Raw genomic sequence first — 12,699 nt, forward strand, 5'->3', positions numbered from 1 at the left:
CTAGGCTTCTGTAGGCATCCTCTTGAGCATCATAATGAAGGCAGTTTGAATGCCTGTGAGGGCGCTTTCTAATTGTACCCATCAATCTGCCCATTCAAGCTGGCTGAAAATGTAGAAGCAGATTGCCCACACAGATGGGGAACCCAGGATGGCTTGCATGAGTCAAAACCTCTGCAATATACACTTCGTGGCTGTAATTTCCTATGCGCTATGGGATTTATGTCAACTGTTTCAAAATAATAAATGAAATCTTGATGCCTGAAATTGCCTCCAGCAACACACTAATAGGTTAGTGTAAAAAGAAGGTAGGCAAGCAGAGAAGCTAACTCTGCCGGCCAAGAAAGAGACATGAAATAACATTAAGGTATTGGCAATAAAAATGGCTGATTGGAAAAGTTAATGAGAACTGAAATAAGATGATGCCATGAAATTTTCTATTGATCTTTTTCTGCCTACTTGCTATCAAGGAAAATAAGGTTAGATTACCAGATACTTGCACCGTTTATCAAAATTCTATCTCTCTGTGTATTCATTCCACTCTTGAGGGGAGAGAGAAATGAGTGTTGGGCACTGGGGCCTGTGACTTGATCTCCATCTTCAGGATCTGTGAAGGGCCAGATGAATTATTTGGGGGTTTGTTGTTGTTCAGTCATTCAGTCGTGTCCGACTCTTCGTGACCCCATGGAGCACGCCAGGCACCCCTATCCTCCACTGCCCCCCGCAGTTTGGCCAAACTCATGCCAGTCGCTTCGAGAACGCTGTCCAACCATCTCATCCTCTGTCGTCCCCTTCTCCTTGTGCCCTCCATCTTTCCCAACATCAGGGTCTTTTCCAGGGAGTCTTCTCTTCTCATGAGGTGGCCAAAGTACTGGAGCCTCAACTTCAGGATCTCTGGTTTAGAGAAAATCAAAATAATAAGAAAATCAAAATAATAAGTTTTTTTTTTTTAAAGCATCCCTTGTAAGAAATGAAAGCAGCACATTGTTCTGACAATGATTCAACAATTCTATCATCTCCCTAGGATATGATGAAAATGAGAGAGCAGAATATCATTGGTAAACTGGAGACATCTCAGCCTAGATCTCTAAATGACTTCACTCAGCTGTTTCATGTGGATGTTCTTGCTGAGATTTGTTCTCCCCCCGCCCCAAACTGTAGCTATCTGATTATGGTCAGAAAAAGAAGCCCTCTGTGTTCCATTGCTTTCCAATTCATTTTCAGGAACTTGATAGTTACAAGCAAAAGTCAAGTTGTCTTGTAACCATTGCACGCCTTTAACCCTTTGTGGGCAATGTTTTATGCATGGTGGGCAATGTTTTATGCATGGTCCCCCAGAGTCTGTCTTCCAAATACTGCAGGAGTTTTCATTCCACCTCTTTTGCAGCATTTAGTTTATTTTGGGTGGTATTCAACTCAGTTATGTCTATAAATTTGAATCGGTTGACTAAATTGAATGCCACCCTATATTTCTGTATTCATTTGAGTTATGGCCATCTTTCTGAAAATTGCCCTTGGAATATAATTCAAGGATGATATGAAAACAATTATTTTTAATTTCTCTTGTGACTGAGCAACAGGAAAGCCAACCAGCTTAGCCTGTCACAACTTTAACTAACTTTAGATGAGCAGGTTTGGATGAAATGCAAGACATTTGCTGCTGCACGTCCTATGTTTTCTGTGGTTGTGTGAGGAATATAATTCTGCTTCTGCTATACGCAAGATGGAAAAACACCTTGGATACATGGTTCCACATGTTTTAGCATGGCCAATGATAGCTTGCATTCAAGCTATCCTTGACCCATTTTAAGGGGTACTTCAGAATAGAACAGACTGTTTAGATGGATCACAGAAATGGGAAGGTGGGAGAACCTGTGAGAATTTTCAGGCTATTGGACAAAATGAACAGCCTTGTTTGGAGACAAGTGGAAAGACTACTGACTGCTGAATGGCAGAGTGGAGAGAATGGAGAACAGGATTTACTAAGTGTCCAATGGGTCCTTCTGATTCAGCATGTAATCCAAATGCGGGTATGTGTGGTTGTCTGGCTGTAAACTCGAGAACAAAACTTGGTTGCAGCTTATGGTTTTCCTAGAGTGAGACAAACCATGAGGCTGGCTTCAAATGGCATGCTAAGACAAACTATGGTTTAGCTCATAGCAATGCAGCAGTAGCTGGACTGGGGGAAGAGCGGAGCCCCTGTGTGGTCATGCTAAACCATGGTTTGGCTTAGTGCTACATTCAGGCCAGCTCAGCATGAGAGAAGTTAGCCGGAGAAGAGAGATTTGGGTTGAGAAATCAGAGTGGTTTCTGCATGGCAGGGATAGAAAGAACAAGGAACAGACTATATTGTAATTTTATGTTGTGAACTGCCCTGAGATTGATGGGTGATATACAGATTCAATAAATATTCAGTTCAATCCAATTAAACACCTTTATTGTCATATATAAGACAATAGAATCATAAAAAGACCATCCATATGTATTATATTTATATTACATACAGTAAAAAGGGAATCCTCCTCAGCCTATTATGTAGACCAAACTACCCCTGATTTAACTTCAAAGATCCTGGTCAGAAATTGTACCAAAGCTCTAGTGAGTGTTGGGGAGTCATCTCTCAAAAGGAACTGCACCTTGAGTTGTTTGTTAGGTGGGGCCTCAAGCCATAGAGAGGACGTTATCAGCACGGAGGATGTTAAAAAGAGGACAGTCCAGAATTATGTGGTCTAGAGAATCTGGTACCTTCTGGCCACAAGTGCAGAGTCTATTCTGGTAAGGAATGCCTTTGAGTCTTCCAGACTACACGGAGGACGGAAAGGCATTCAAAGGGGCCAACATAAATACCCTACGGTGTAAAGGGGTCACTAAATTATAAAAATAATTGGGCATCGTTCCATGATGGGGTTGCAACCCTAAATGAGCAGGGGAGCATACCGGGGGCTGGAAGGGATGGAGTTTTTGAAATTCATTATCTAACAGCCTCTGCTTAATTAGTGCAAATATGTGAGATTCATCAAACGGCGGGAGGGAATCCACTGTAAAACCTATTTGCCTGAGTTTAAGAGTGATGCCAGAAAACCAGGCAAAATTGTGTTTTATCTTTTGATTTAAAAAGTTAGTAAATCTTCTGGCTCTGTATTGAAGTGAATTTTCAGCCAGTATTTAAAGGTAATAATCCAACCCCTTGTTTCTAGAAGATGCTGGCCCAGCTCTGCGCATATAGCCAGATAGGGAACACATTTTGGAACTCCTAGAATTTGCCGTAGGAAAGCTGCCTGGACACCTTCAGCTCTTTTGCTGTAGTTGAATATCCATGGGGGGGGGGTCCCATAGAGGAGTTGGAAGGCGGTTTTTGCTTTAAAGGCTTTGACTGCTGCTGGCACAAATTGGTTGCCACCAGTGAAATAGAAACGTTTAATTTGTGCCGCTGAGCATTTAGCTAAGTTGATTATTCTATTTTGGTGGGTTACCCATTTTAAGTTGTAATGAAAAGAGATTCCTGGGTATTTTAAAGCTCTTCACTTGTTCAATTTTTTGTTTTCCCATGTGCCAGTTAGAAGGGTGCCATCTTTTAGAGAATACAAGTATCTTTGATTTGGAATAGTTAATTGTTAGATGATTCGCTTGGCATTAGTTAAAGAATGCTCTTTAATAAATCAATAAATAATAATAAAAAAGCAGTTCTCTTTTATAATCGGCTATTTTCATTGGCATCTTACTTTCTGGATTCTATCTGATCTTCAGTTCTGCTTGCTATTTCTTGGTCCTCTTGCAGATCTAGCTACAATCCAGGGTCTGATAACATGCACAATCCTACTACCCTGAAAGCTCTGACGGCCATATTTGTATCCATCTTACAGAAAAAACTCTGAATTGTTGCACAGATTGAATGTAAGCCCATTCAGCAGGACCCCTTGTGCAGTGGACCACCATAACCTCCAGTCTACAGCCTGGGTAAATTGCTTTGCATGAGTTTGTTTTCTTTAGCAAGTGTGGATGGTCCTTTCTGTTTTGAAAACCACGAGGGCTACAAATTACATAAACCTGGTGTCAGGGTCTAAATTCTAGATAGTTATTAATGTATATCTTTTGTGCGCATTATTTACTTTGCAACAGACCAGGAGCCAGTCATACAAGCAAATGCAAAGAGAAGAACAAAACAGGAAACTGCAGCAGATGAAGGAGGAGCAACGAAGAAAGGTGAAGAACAGCGGCAAACACAGAACATGCTTTTTCCATAGCTTATTCTACAGCTGTTCCCTTGTTTTGCCCCATGGTGTCTTAAAGATGAACAAATTTATGATGGCATAAGCTTTTGTGGATTTTGTGGAGTCCACTTCATTAAATGCAGGAAGTAGTCTCCTGAATTGCAGGTGTAAACCAGGTTGGAATGGTTTGCAAACAGTGAGGTAACAGGGATAATTTCGAAGGATCCTTGTGGAGCAAGCTTCAAACACTGTATAGAGGACATCTTGGGGATCTGTTTTCCAACTACGTTTTTAATTTGTTAATTAAATCCGCTGAAGATCGCAGAGTGGTTCACAACAAAGAAATACAAAATGAGAACACAGAATACATAACAAAACAAAAGCAGGCTAAGAATGGCTGCCTCCCACAAACAAGGGAGGCGGGTGGAGCTGTGGGTTAAACCACTGAGCCTAGGGCTTGGCGATCAGAAGGTCGGCGGTTAGAATCCCCATGATGGGGTGAGCTCCCGTTGCTCAGTCCCAGTGGAGCCTTATTTGCCCCCACGGGTTCCCATGGTTGCGCCCGGTGAGAAAACATGGAAGCAGAAAAGACACCTGAGGCTGCTGGCTTCAGAGAGAGAAAGATTTATTTTCTGCATGCAGAGGTACTGCGGTGTTCAGACATCCAAGCAAGTACAAAACTAGCCAATTTTCAGACAGTTCTTATAGACAATTCTCTGGCTCTCTTCCCACCCCAGAAATCTTCCTCTTGTCCATATAAGGAACATTTCCTGTTGTACATTTCCTGTTGTACATATAAGGCAAAAGGACATTTAGCCCTGAGTTGGTTCATGCGCACTCCAGCAAGGCCATCCTATCTGTGACCTAGGCAGTTCCTCTATGTGCAAGGACAGTTCTACTGTTATCTCCAGACTCTTAGTCATAGCTTGCCAGAAAGAAGTACAATGCAGATAAAAGTTCACAGCTTTACAGAGAGGTTTCATAAAGAAAAGCTTAACAGAGGCACTTTTACTAACAATACATTCAGGTAAATATATACAGGTTAGCTCCTGCTGACCTAGCAGTTCGAAAGCATGTCAGAGTCGAAGTAGATAAATAGGTACAGCTCCGGCGGGAAGGTAAACGGCGTTTCCGTGCGCTGCTCTGGTTCGCCAGAAACGGCTTAGTCATGCTGGCCACATGACCCGGAAGCTGTACGCCAGCTCCCTCGGCCAGTAATGCGAGATGAGCGCCGCAACCCCAGAGTCGTCTGCGACTGGACCTAACGGTCATGGGTCCCTTTACCTTTACCTCTTGTCCACAAACAAATTTAAAAGGCTATAGAATGTTAATTAGCCAAAGGCCTGGTTATAGAGGAATGTCTTCGCCCGGCACCTAAAGATACGTAATGAAGGTGCCAGGCAAGCCTCTTAAAGGTATTATCTGCCAAGCTTTTTTAAAAAAGAAAAAAGAAACGTGGTTAGTGTTGCACATATAACCAAGTCTTGTAGGTCTAGTTTTGCTTCTGGGAGAAAACATCAATTTGCATACTTTTACCAAATTTTTGAAATCCAGAGGTGATTACTTCTCGTATTGGAGGGCGAGTGCAGAGTTCCATACCATAGAATCACAGCTGTCTCCCCTAAAGTTTTTACGGTGCCTGAAGCATTGGAGGACCCCTCCTTCCAAGGAGACCCTTGCCAATGCTTCTGTGACAGTGGAGAACACTAATTTGCATACCAGTGATAATTTAACAATAGCAGAACCGGTTGTGTTGGTGTGGCTTGGCAGTGAAGTATAATGTGAAGTATTTGTTGTTGTTGTTCAGTCGTTCAGTCGTGTCCGACTCTTCGTGACCCCATGGACCAGAGCACGCCAGGCACGCCTATCTTTCATTGCCTCCCACAGTTCGGTCAAACTCATGCCAGTCGCTTCGAGAACACTGTCCAACCATCTCCTCCTCTGTCGCCCCCTTCTCCTTGTGCCCTCCATCTTTCCCAACATCAGGGTCTTTTCCAGGGAGTCTTCTCTTCTCATGTGAAGTATAATGCTAGTTTATTATCACATGATAATTGCCTGTTGCATTCTGCATTACTGTTAAACGTTAACTCACAGGGGGTTTTTTTGCTTTTTATTGCCAGGCTGAATTGTTGGAACTTAAGAAAAGGGAAGAGGAGAGAATAAGGATGAAAGCACATCAGAATGAGCAGAGGAGGTAAAATTAGTGGAAGGAAGCTTGTGACTTGTCGTCATGTGAAACATTTTTTAGGTTTGAATTCAGATGGCAGTTTTTATGTATGCTTCATATGACAATTGGTTCTAGTTCTGCAGAGCACAGGAGTGCTTTGTGGACCAAAGAGCAGGATATATAATAATAATAATTAATAATTTATTATTTGTACCCCGCCCATCTGGCTGGGTCTCCCCAGCCACTCTGGGCGGCTTCCACCAAACATTAAAATACATTTAAAATATCACAGTTTAAAAACTTCCCTAAACAGGGCTGCCTTCAGGTATTTTCTGAATGTCAGGTAGTTGTTTATTCCCTTGACTTCTGATGGGAGGGCGTTCCACAGGGCGGGCGCCACTACCGAGAAGGCCCTCTGCCTGGTTCCCTGTAGCTTTGCTTCTCGCAGTGAGGGAACCGCCAGAAGGCCCTCGGCGCTGGATCTCAGTGTCCGGGCTGAATGATGGGGGTGGAGACGCTCCTTCAGGTATACAGGTATATATATGTTGTTGTTTTAAAATCTTCTGAATAAGATGAATTAATCTTTCTCCCATTCCAAAGCTTCCAAACCTTTTGCCATGTCTCATGCAAAGTGTGTAGGAAATCTGGTCAAATGCATTGTCCAAAAATGTTCATCACTTTTATTCTAAACAAATATAGGGGTCCTTCTCAGCTGTAGTTCATGACTCTGAAGGAGACTTAAGAGTTTAATCTTTGGGTTTCCATTTAAGTTAAGAGAATTCATGCAACTAACTCAAGCAGTGCTATATAATACAGTGTACCGCTGGATTTTTAAAAATCACATTCTGCATTGATTTTTTTTAAAAAAAGCAATTGGGTAATGAGTGAGTATCAAAAGCCCTATTGTAAAAAGTTGCCATTCTAGCCTTGCAAAATGAGGAATCTGGGGTTTTTAATCGAATATAGTCTTCAGGCTCAAAAGTTACCTGCACAATGGGCTGTTGTCATGAAAAGCAAAGCAAATTCCTATACCGAATTCAATTTCATAATCTCTGCCTTTTGCAAGATTCTGTTAATGTTCATTTCCTCATTTCTGTTTCTAAGGGTGAATAATGACTTTCTGGACAGACTACAAAACAACAGTCAGCCAGGTGGCGTGTACCAATCTGGATGTCTTGGGAATATGCCTTTTATTGCTGACAGCTGGGTAAGTAACAAACCTCATATTTCAAAATCCTAAAGAAGAAAAACAGTGAGGTGTTTTTGTTTTTTAAAAAAAGTCACGCTACCTGAATAGTCTGTGTTAGTAATGTTGACTGTCTGGTGTGGGCATGGAGCCAGGCTGATGAATATAAATTCAACAATCGCTTTCGAGGAGAAAGGAATCGGGACTTAAAACAAGCTTATCTAAACACAAAATGACAGCTGCCCACTTCTGCAGAGTTTAGATTGCCTTGAATGTTCTGTTTTATCACTCCTTCTGTATACCACAACAGAAAGGGATCTTGAGAAAATGTGTTTATCTGCGGAGGCAGAAATAATAGCTCATATATAAGCATGGCAAGCAATATAGTCTGTCCAACCTCTAAATATAAAATGTTATTTTCAGCTGCTCCGAGTAGTACAGGCTGGTGGGGGGGTGGGTAGAAGAAGTAAAATGCAGCTGCCCAATTCTTCTTTGAAGACTGAGAAATAGGGGGAAGGGGGCATTGATCCCCCCCTAATAGTCATGACCTTGATGGGCCCTGTCCGCACCCTGGCATTTGCCTCGGCATACCTACTGCTGACACCAGGCCTGCACACAGCTCCAAATAAAGTGTTTTGTCTTTATTCCAAACACGCCGTGCCGTGCTGCATCCCCGCCGATCTTAGAGGTATATTTGCTCAGAAGCATGTGTTCCCACCTCACACTCTTGCCTTCGAGCCCCAAAGGAGATTATCTTCATGACTGAAGTGGCTCCTGTTTTTCCTGTGGCGTTCTTGAAATGGCTTGTGGAGAAATCGTTCGTTTCTGAGGCGGTGTTTTGTTTTAAAGGGCGGTATAAAGGAATTCACACGCTTGAACGTTGAGGGTTAGCTGACTGCAAACTTTCTGCCGAGAGATCCGAGGAACCGGCAGGAGGGCTGCAGGTTTAACTGACATTTTGCATTGTCAGCAGTGGGATTGACTTTGCTGTCCCTGTAGATTGAAAGCTGTTGAGTTGTCATTTCAGTATCACCGCTACAGGAAGGAAAGAACAAGTATAAGCACCAGATATTGGAGAATTTTAGATATAAGGTTTTATTTTGCATATTAGGAGACAACTAAAAAAACAACTCATGGCCTAAAAAAATCACAGAACCCTGAGATGAGTGAACACAATCCTAGATGTACATGGTAGTGTTTGTGTGGTAAAAATTAGTGTTTGGGGAGGTCATCGGACCAGAAAGGCAGCTGAAAGTCTGGAGGTTGTCTAAGCAGAAACAGGACGGGCAAGAAAGACCACCAAGTAGCAGCAACTTTGTCTGATTTTATTCTTCTTTATGAAGTCTGCTTCGCTGCGTCAGCTTGTCTTGTGGAACAAGGTTCCACTCCTGGTTCTTTCTCCAGCCTCTTCCCCTCTTCTCCAGCTGCCTGGCCGTCCTGCGGCAGGACTTGCTTTCAGAGGCAGGCACCAAATTGCGCAGAGAACTCTTACAAAATGTATCCTAGGGTGGAATCTCCCTCCTTGGAGGTTTTTAAGCAGAGTTTGGGCATGTTGAATTCGATACCACTGTAGTCACTGCTCCCACTTGGCTGAACAGTTCTTCCATTTCTTGCCAGGTCCTGAGTGCCACATACCGTAATCTTAAATCCAGGGTTTCTGGCCCTCTGCTTGGTTTCACGACCTATTGTTCTAGGGGCACCGTTACTTGGGGTAGCTAGAAATTTTGCCTCTTAGTTGTGACTGGAGCATGCGAAGTTAAGTGAAGACACTGCAACACTTCTCCTTTGTGTGACTCCTTCATTTAACCATCCATTTAAAGATGGTTTTAGGGGGGTTTTAGTTGAGGGGGATGAGGGTACAACCGCTATACTGAATTACTCCTGGATCTCGGTATTGCCACCCAGAGTAATTCTGTGGCAGTGTTTGCTGCTTCTGGGATTTCTAGTTTCTTAGACTCCATGTCCTCTTTGTTGCACACCCTTCCCTGGCTCTCCTGCGCGGTTTGCATCCAGAGATAACTGTGATCCATTGGTTCTCCCCATTCCACCAGGTTTCAGTCATGACACTCCTTTAAAACCAAACACCCCAAGTCACCTGTGCTGGTTCAGGGGCTTCTATCAGCACACATGCATTTTACTCTGTAGCCCTTTGACCTCTTCTGTATTGTTCCTTGCAACTCTGATCCCCCTACCCCCTTTGTAACTAGTTGTTGTGCCACAGCACAAGAATGTACTAATACATAATGATTTTTTTATAACAGCCTGAACATTCCCAGTAAAAATTGATCTACAGAACCCAAACTACGGAGGGTAAGTGGGGGTTTTTTCCTCCTCTCAAAATAGAACTAGATTTGTATTAAAACATTATGTTGGCTGTCTGAATTTCACACACACACACACACAGTTAGGCAGCTTGCCTCCAGGTATGTGAATGAGAGGTGTTCTTACAGGTATACGGCATTGCTGTATGGGCATGCAGGCCTACCCGTGTTTCTCATAAAATAAGACACCGCCTTATATTTATTTTACTCAAGAAAATAAACCTATGGCTTATTTTCGGGGGGGGTGTCTTATTTTTTTTAATTAAGTACCGTATGGTTCTGGGTGGCTGCCGCGGCCGGTGTTCCTGCTGCTGGGTCCAGCTGTCTTGGGGCGCGCGGCCCTGCTGGGCGCCAACCAGGCAGGCTTCCTCCTCCTCCTGCTGGCTCCCGCAGCCTCGGGGTGCTCTGCGCGGTGCTGCTGGGCGCCGACCTGGCTATCCTCCTCCTCTTCCTGCTGCGCCTCGGCGCCCGGAACTGGCTGCTGCTGCTGAAGTGCTGACAAAGCACCCAGAGTCACAACAGGAGGAGGAGGATTCAAATTGCTACCGCACAGAGCACTGCTGGGTCCCGCTGGCTCGGGGCTCCACGCGGCATGCGCTTCTGGGCTTCAGCAGCAGCAACATCCGCTTCTGGGCGCCAACCCGACAGGCCTCTTCCTCTTCCTTGGCGCCCTCCAGAACTGCGCCCAGCACTACGGCTTATTTTCGGGGTATGTCTTATATTTCGTGAACGCTTGAAAATCCTGCCGTGGCTTATTTTATAGGTACGTCTTACTTTATGAGAAACACTGTACGCTTGTTGCCAACAATACTGCCCTGTATGCAGGGACTCATGCAGTTCATCCACATGTACAGTTGTCCCGTGACTTCTTCTGTTTGTCCCATAAATTCACTGTTTGCTGCTGAATTGGAAAAAGGCCTCAATCCGCGGAAAACCCATGTCGGAGAGGCCGTGGCGTTGCCCCTCTCTGATGCTGCGGTCCTCACGCAGCAGCCCAGTGGGTGAATGTCCCGTCCATCACTAGTCAATAAGACTTGATTTAAATCATTTTTTACAGAAAGGGTTCAACCTTGCTGGCACCCTCTTAATATTTACAATCAGCTGAAGGCTTCATTTTTGCAATAATAAATTTTCAGGGTAGTTTTTACAGTTATATCAAAAATTACTGATTTGGTTATACTATCAGAAATACGTAGTCACATAATTAGGAAATTGTTGTATATTATTTGGACAGCTTTTCTGCTGTACTTTATCGGAAGGAGAAAAGTAATCATTTCCTTAATAACAATTTAAACAATTTATTTAACTAAAACAATAACATTATAGCACGTTACAGGTGGGTAGCCGTGTTGGTCTGCCATAGTCGAAACAAAATAGAAAATTCTTTCCAGTAGCACCTTAGAGACCAACTGAGTTTGTTCTTGGTATGAGCTTTCGTGTGCATGCATTGTGTGCATGCATATCTGAAGAAGTGTGCATGCACACGAAAGCTCATACCAAGAACAAACTCAGTTGGTCTCTAAGGTGCTACTGGAAAGAATTTTCTATTATAGCACGTGTATCCAGGTTTGTTAAACGATGTGGTTAAACGAGTGTGAATGAGCCTTAACAGCCAGGAGGGCTCAAGGATGCAGAGGAGGAGAAGCCCGGGTCTTGAAATGGACACACTGCCAGAATTTACATTTATCAGAGGAAGCAAACATTGCTGTTGCCCCACCATAGATTTTGGACTTCTTTCAACAATAGATTTTGGACCAATATGGGTACTTTGGTGCGTTATGTTGAGTATGAAATACATTTTGAATTATATGTTTCTTCTGCTGTCCTTCGACTAGAAAGGGCATTATATAGTTCTCACATCTCAAACATGGAAACCTTCAAGCTCCCCCCCCCCCATTCAGCTCAATAGCTTTAGGTTTTTTTTCCTGAACACAATAACACAAATTCCAACTTCATCTTACAGGATTCCAGGCATATTATCTTGGAGAAATTATCTTGGAAAAAGCTCCAGGGATCTGTTCTTCCTCTGCCCGAACATCTCTCATCACTTTATTTTAGCCTTGCTGTTTTGACCTGCTGTCTTTCCTCTCCAGCTTATAAGTATTTCAAGTTATTGATTATGGTGCTGCTATTAAATCTCAAAAGAAATTGTTTCTCTCACAGCTTGTCTTGCTTGTTGTGGCAGTTTTTCATCTCTCAGAAGTTTTATGTCCATTTACTCTTGACTAGAACACCATCTGCAAGCTGCAGAAGCTTGTAGTTCCGACATGTGCGTCCATGTTCATTTTTAATGTTACTGAGAGAAAAAGTAATTTTTATACTGTATGTTGTAACTGGTTTTAATTTGAAACTCCTCTAATGTGCAAAAGCATAATAAAATATTACATAAATAAATTATGTTTTGTGTCTTGTCGGGGAAAACCTTAGAAGAAGAACTCCAAAAATGTTTATTTAGCAGTCCTATGGAAAAAATAATATTGGACAAATGTTGTGGGGAAAGCTTAAATTTTTGTTGTTGTTGTTCAGTCGTTCAGTCGTGTCAGACTCTTCGTGACCCCATGGACCAGAGCACGCCAGGCACGCCTATCCTTCACTGCCTCCCGCAGTTTGGCCAAACTGATGTTAGTAGCTTCGAGAACACTGTCCAACCATCTCATCCTCTGTCATCCCCTTCTCCTTGTGCCCTCCATCTTTCCCAACATCAGGGTCTTTTCCAGGGAGTCTTCTCTTCTCATGAGGTGGCCAAAGTACTGGAGCCTCAACTTCAGGATCTGTCCTTCTAGTGAGCACTCAGGGCTGATTTCCTTGAGAATGGAT

At 43.2% G+C, this 12,699-nt stretch overlaps 1 protein-coding gene across 2 annotated transcripts in view; it reads left to right on the top strand.

Annotated features, from left to right (window-relative positions):
• EPSTI1 (epithelial stromal interaction 1) overlaps window positions 1-12,276 on the top strand; it is a 34,075-nt gene extending 21,799 nt beyond the window's left edge. For both annotated transcript variants that reach the window (XM_033154294.1, XM_033154293.1), the window contains exons 7-12: window positions 3,861-3,954; window positions 4,117-4,200; window positions 6,329-6,402; window positions 7,480-7,582; window positions 9,823-9,871; window positions 11,846-12,276. In XM_033154294.1, the coding sequence (XP_033010185.1) occupies window positions 3,861-3,954; window positions 4,117-4,200; window positions 6,329-6,402; window positions 7,480-7,582; window positions 9,823-9,840 (373 nt within the window). In that variant the 3' untranslated portion in view covers window positions 9,841-9,871; window positions 11,846-12,276. The remainder of the gene's footprint in view (window positions 1-3,860; window positions 3,955-4,116; window positions 4,201-6,328; window positions 6,403-7,479; window positions 7,583-9,822; window positions 9,872-11,845) is intronic.
• The last annotated feature ends 423 nt before the right edge of the window (window positions 12,277-12,699 follow it).

The sequence above is a fragment of the Lacerta agilis genome, chromosome 7 (assembly GCF_009819535.1).
Source record: "Lacerta agilis isolate rLacAgi1 chromosome 7, rLacAgi1.pri, whole genome shotgun sequence".
NCBI classification, from domain to species: Eukaryota; Metazoa; Chordata; class Lepidosauria; order Squamata; family Lacertidae; genus Lacerta; species Lacerta agilis.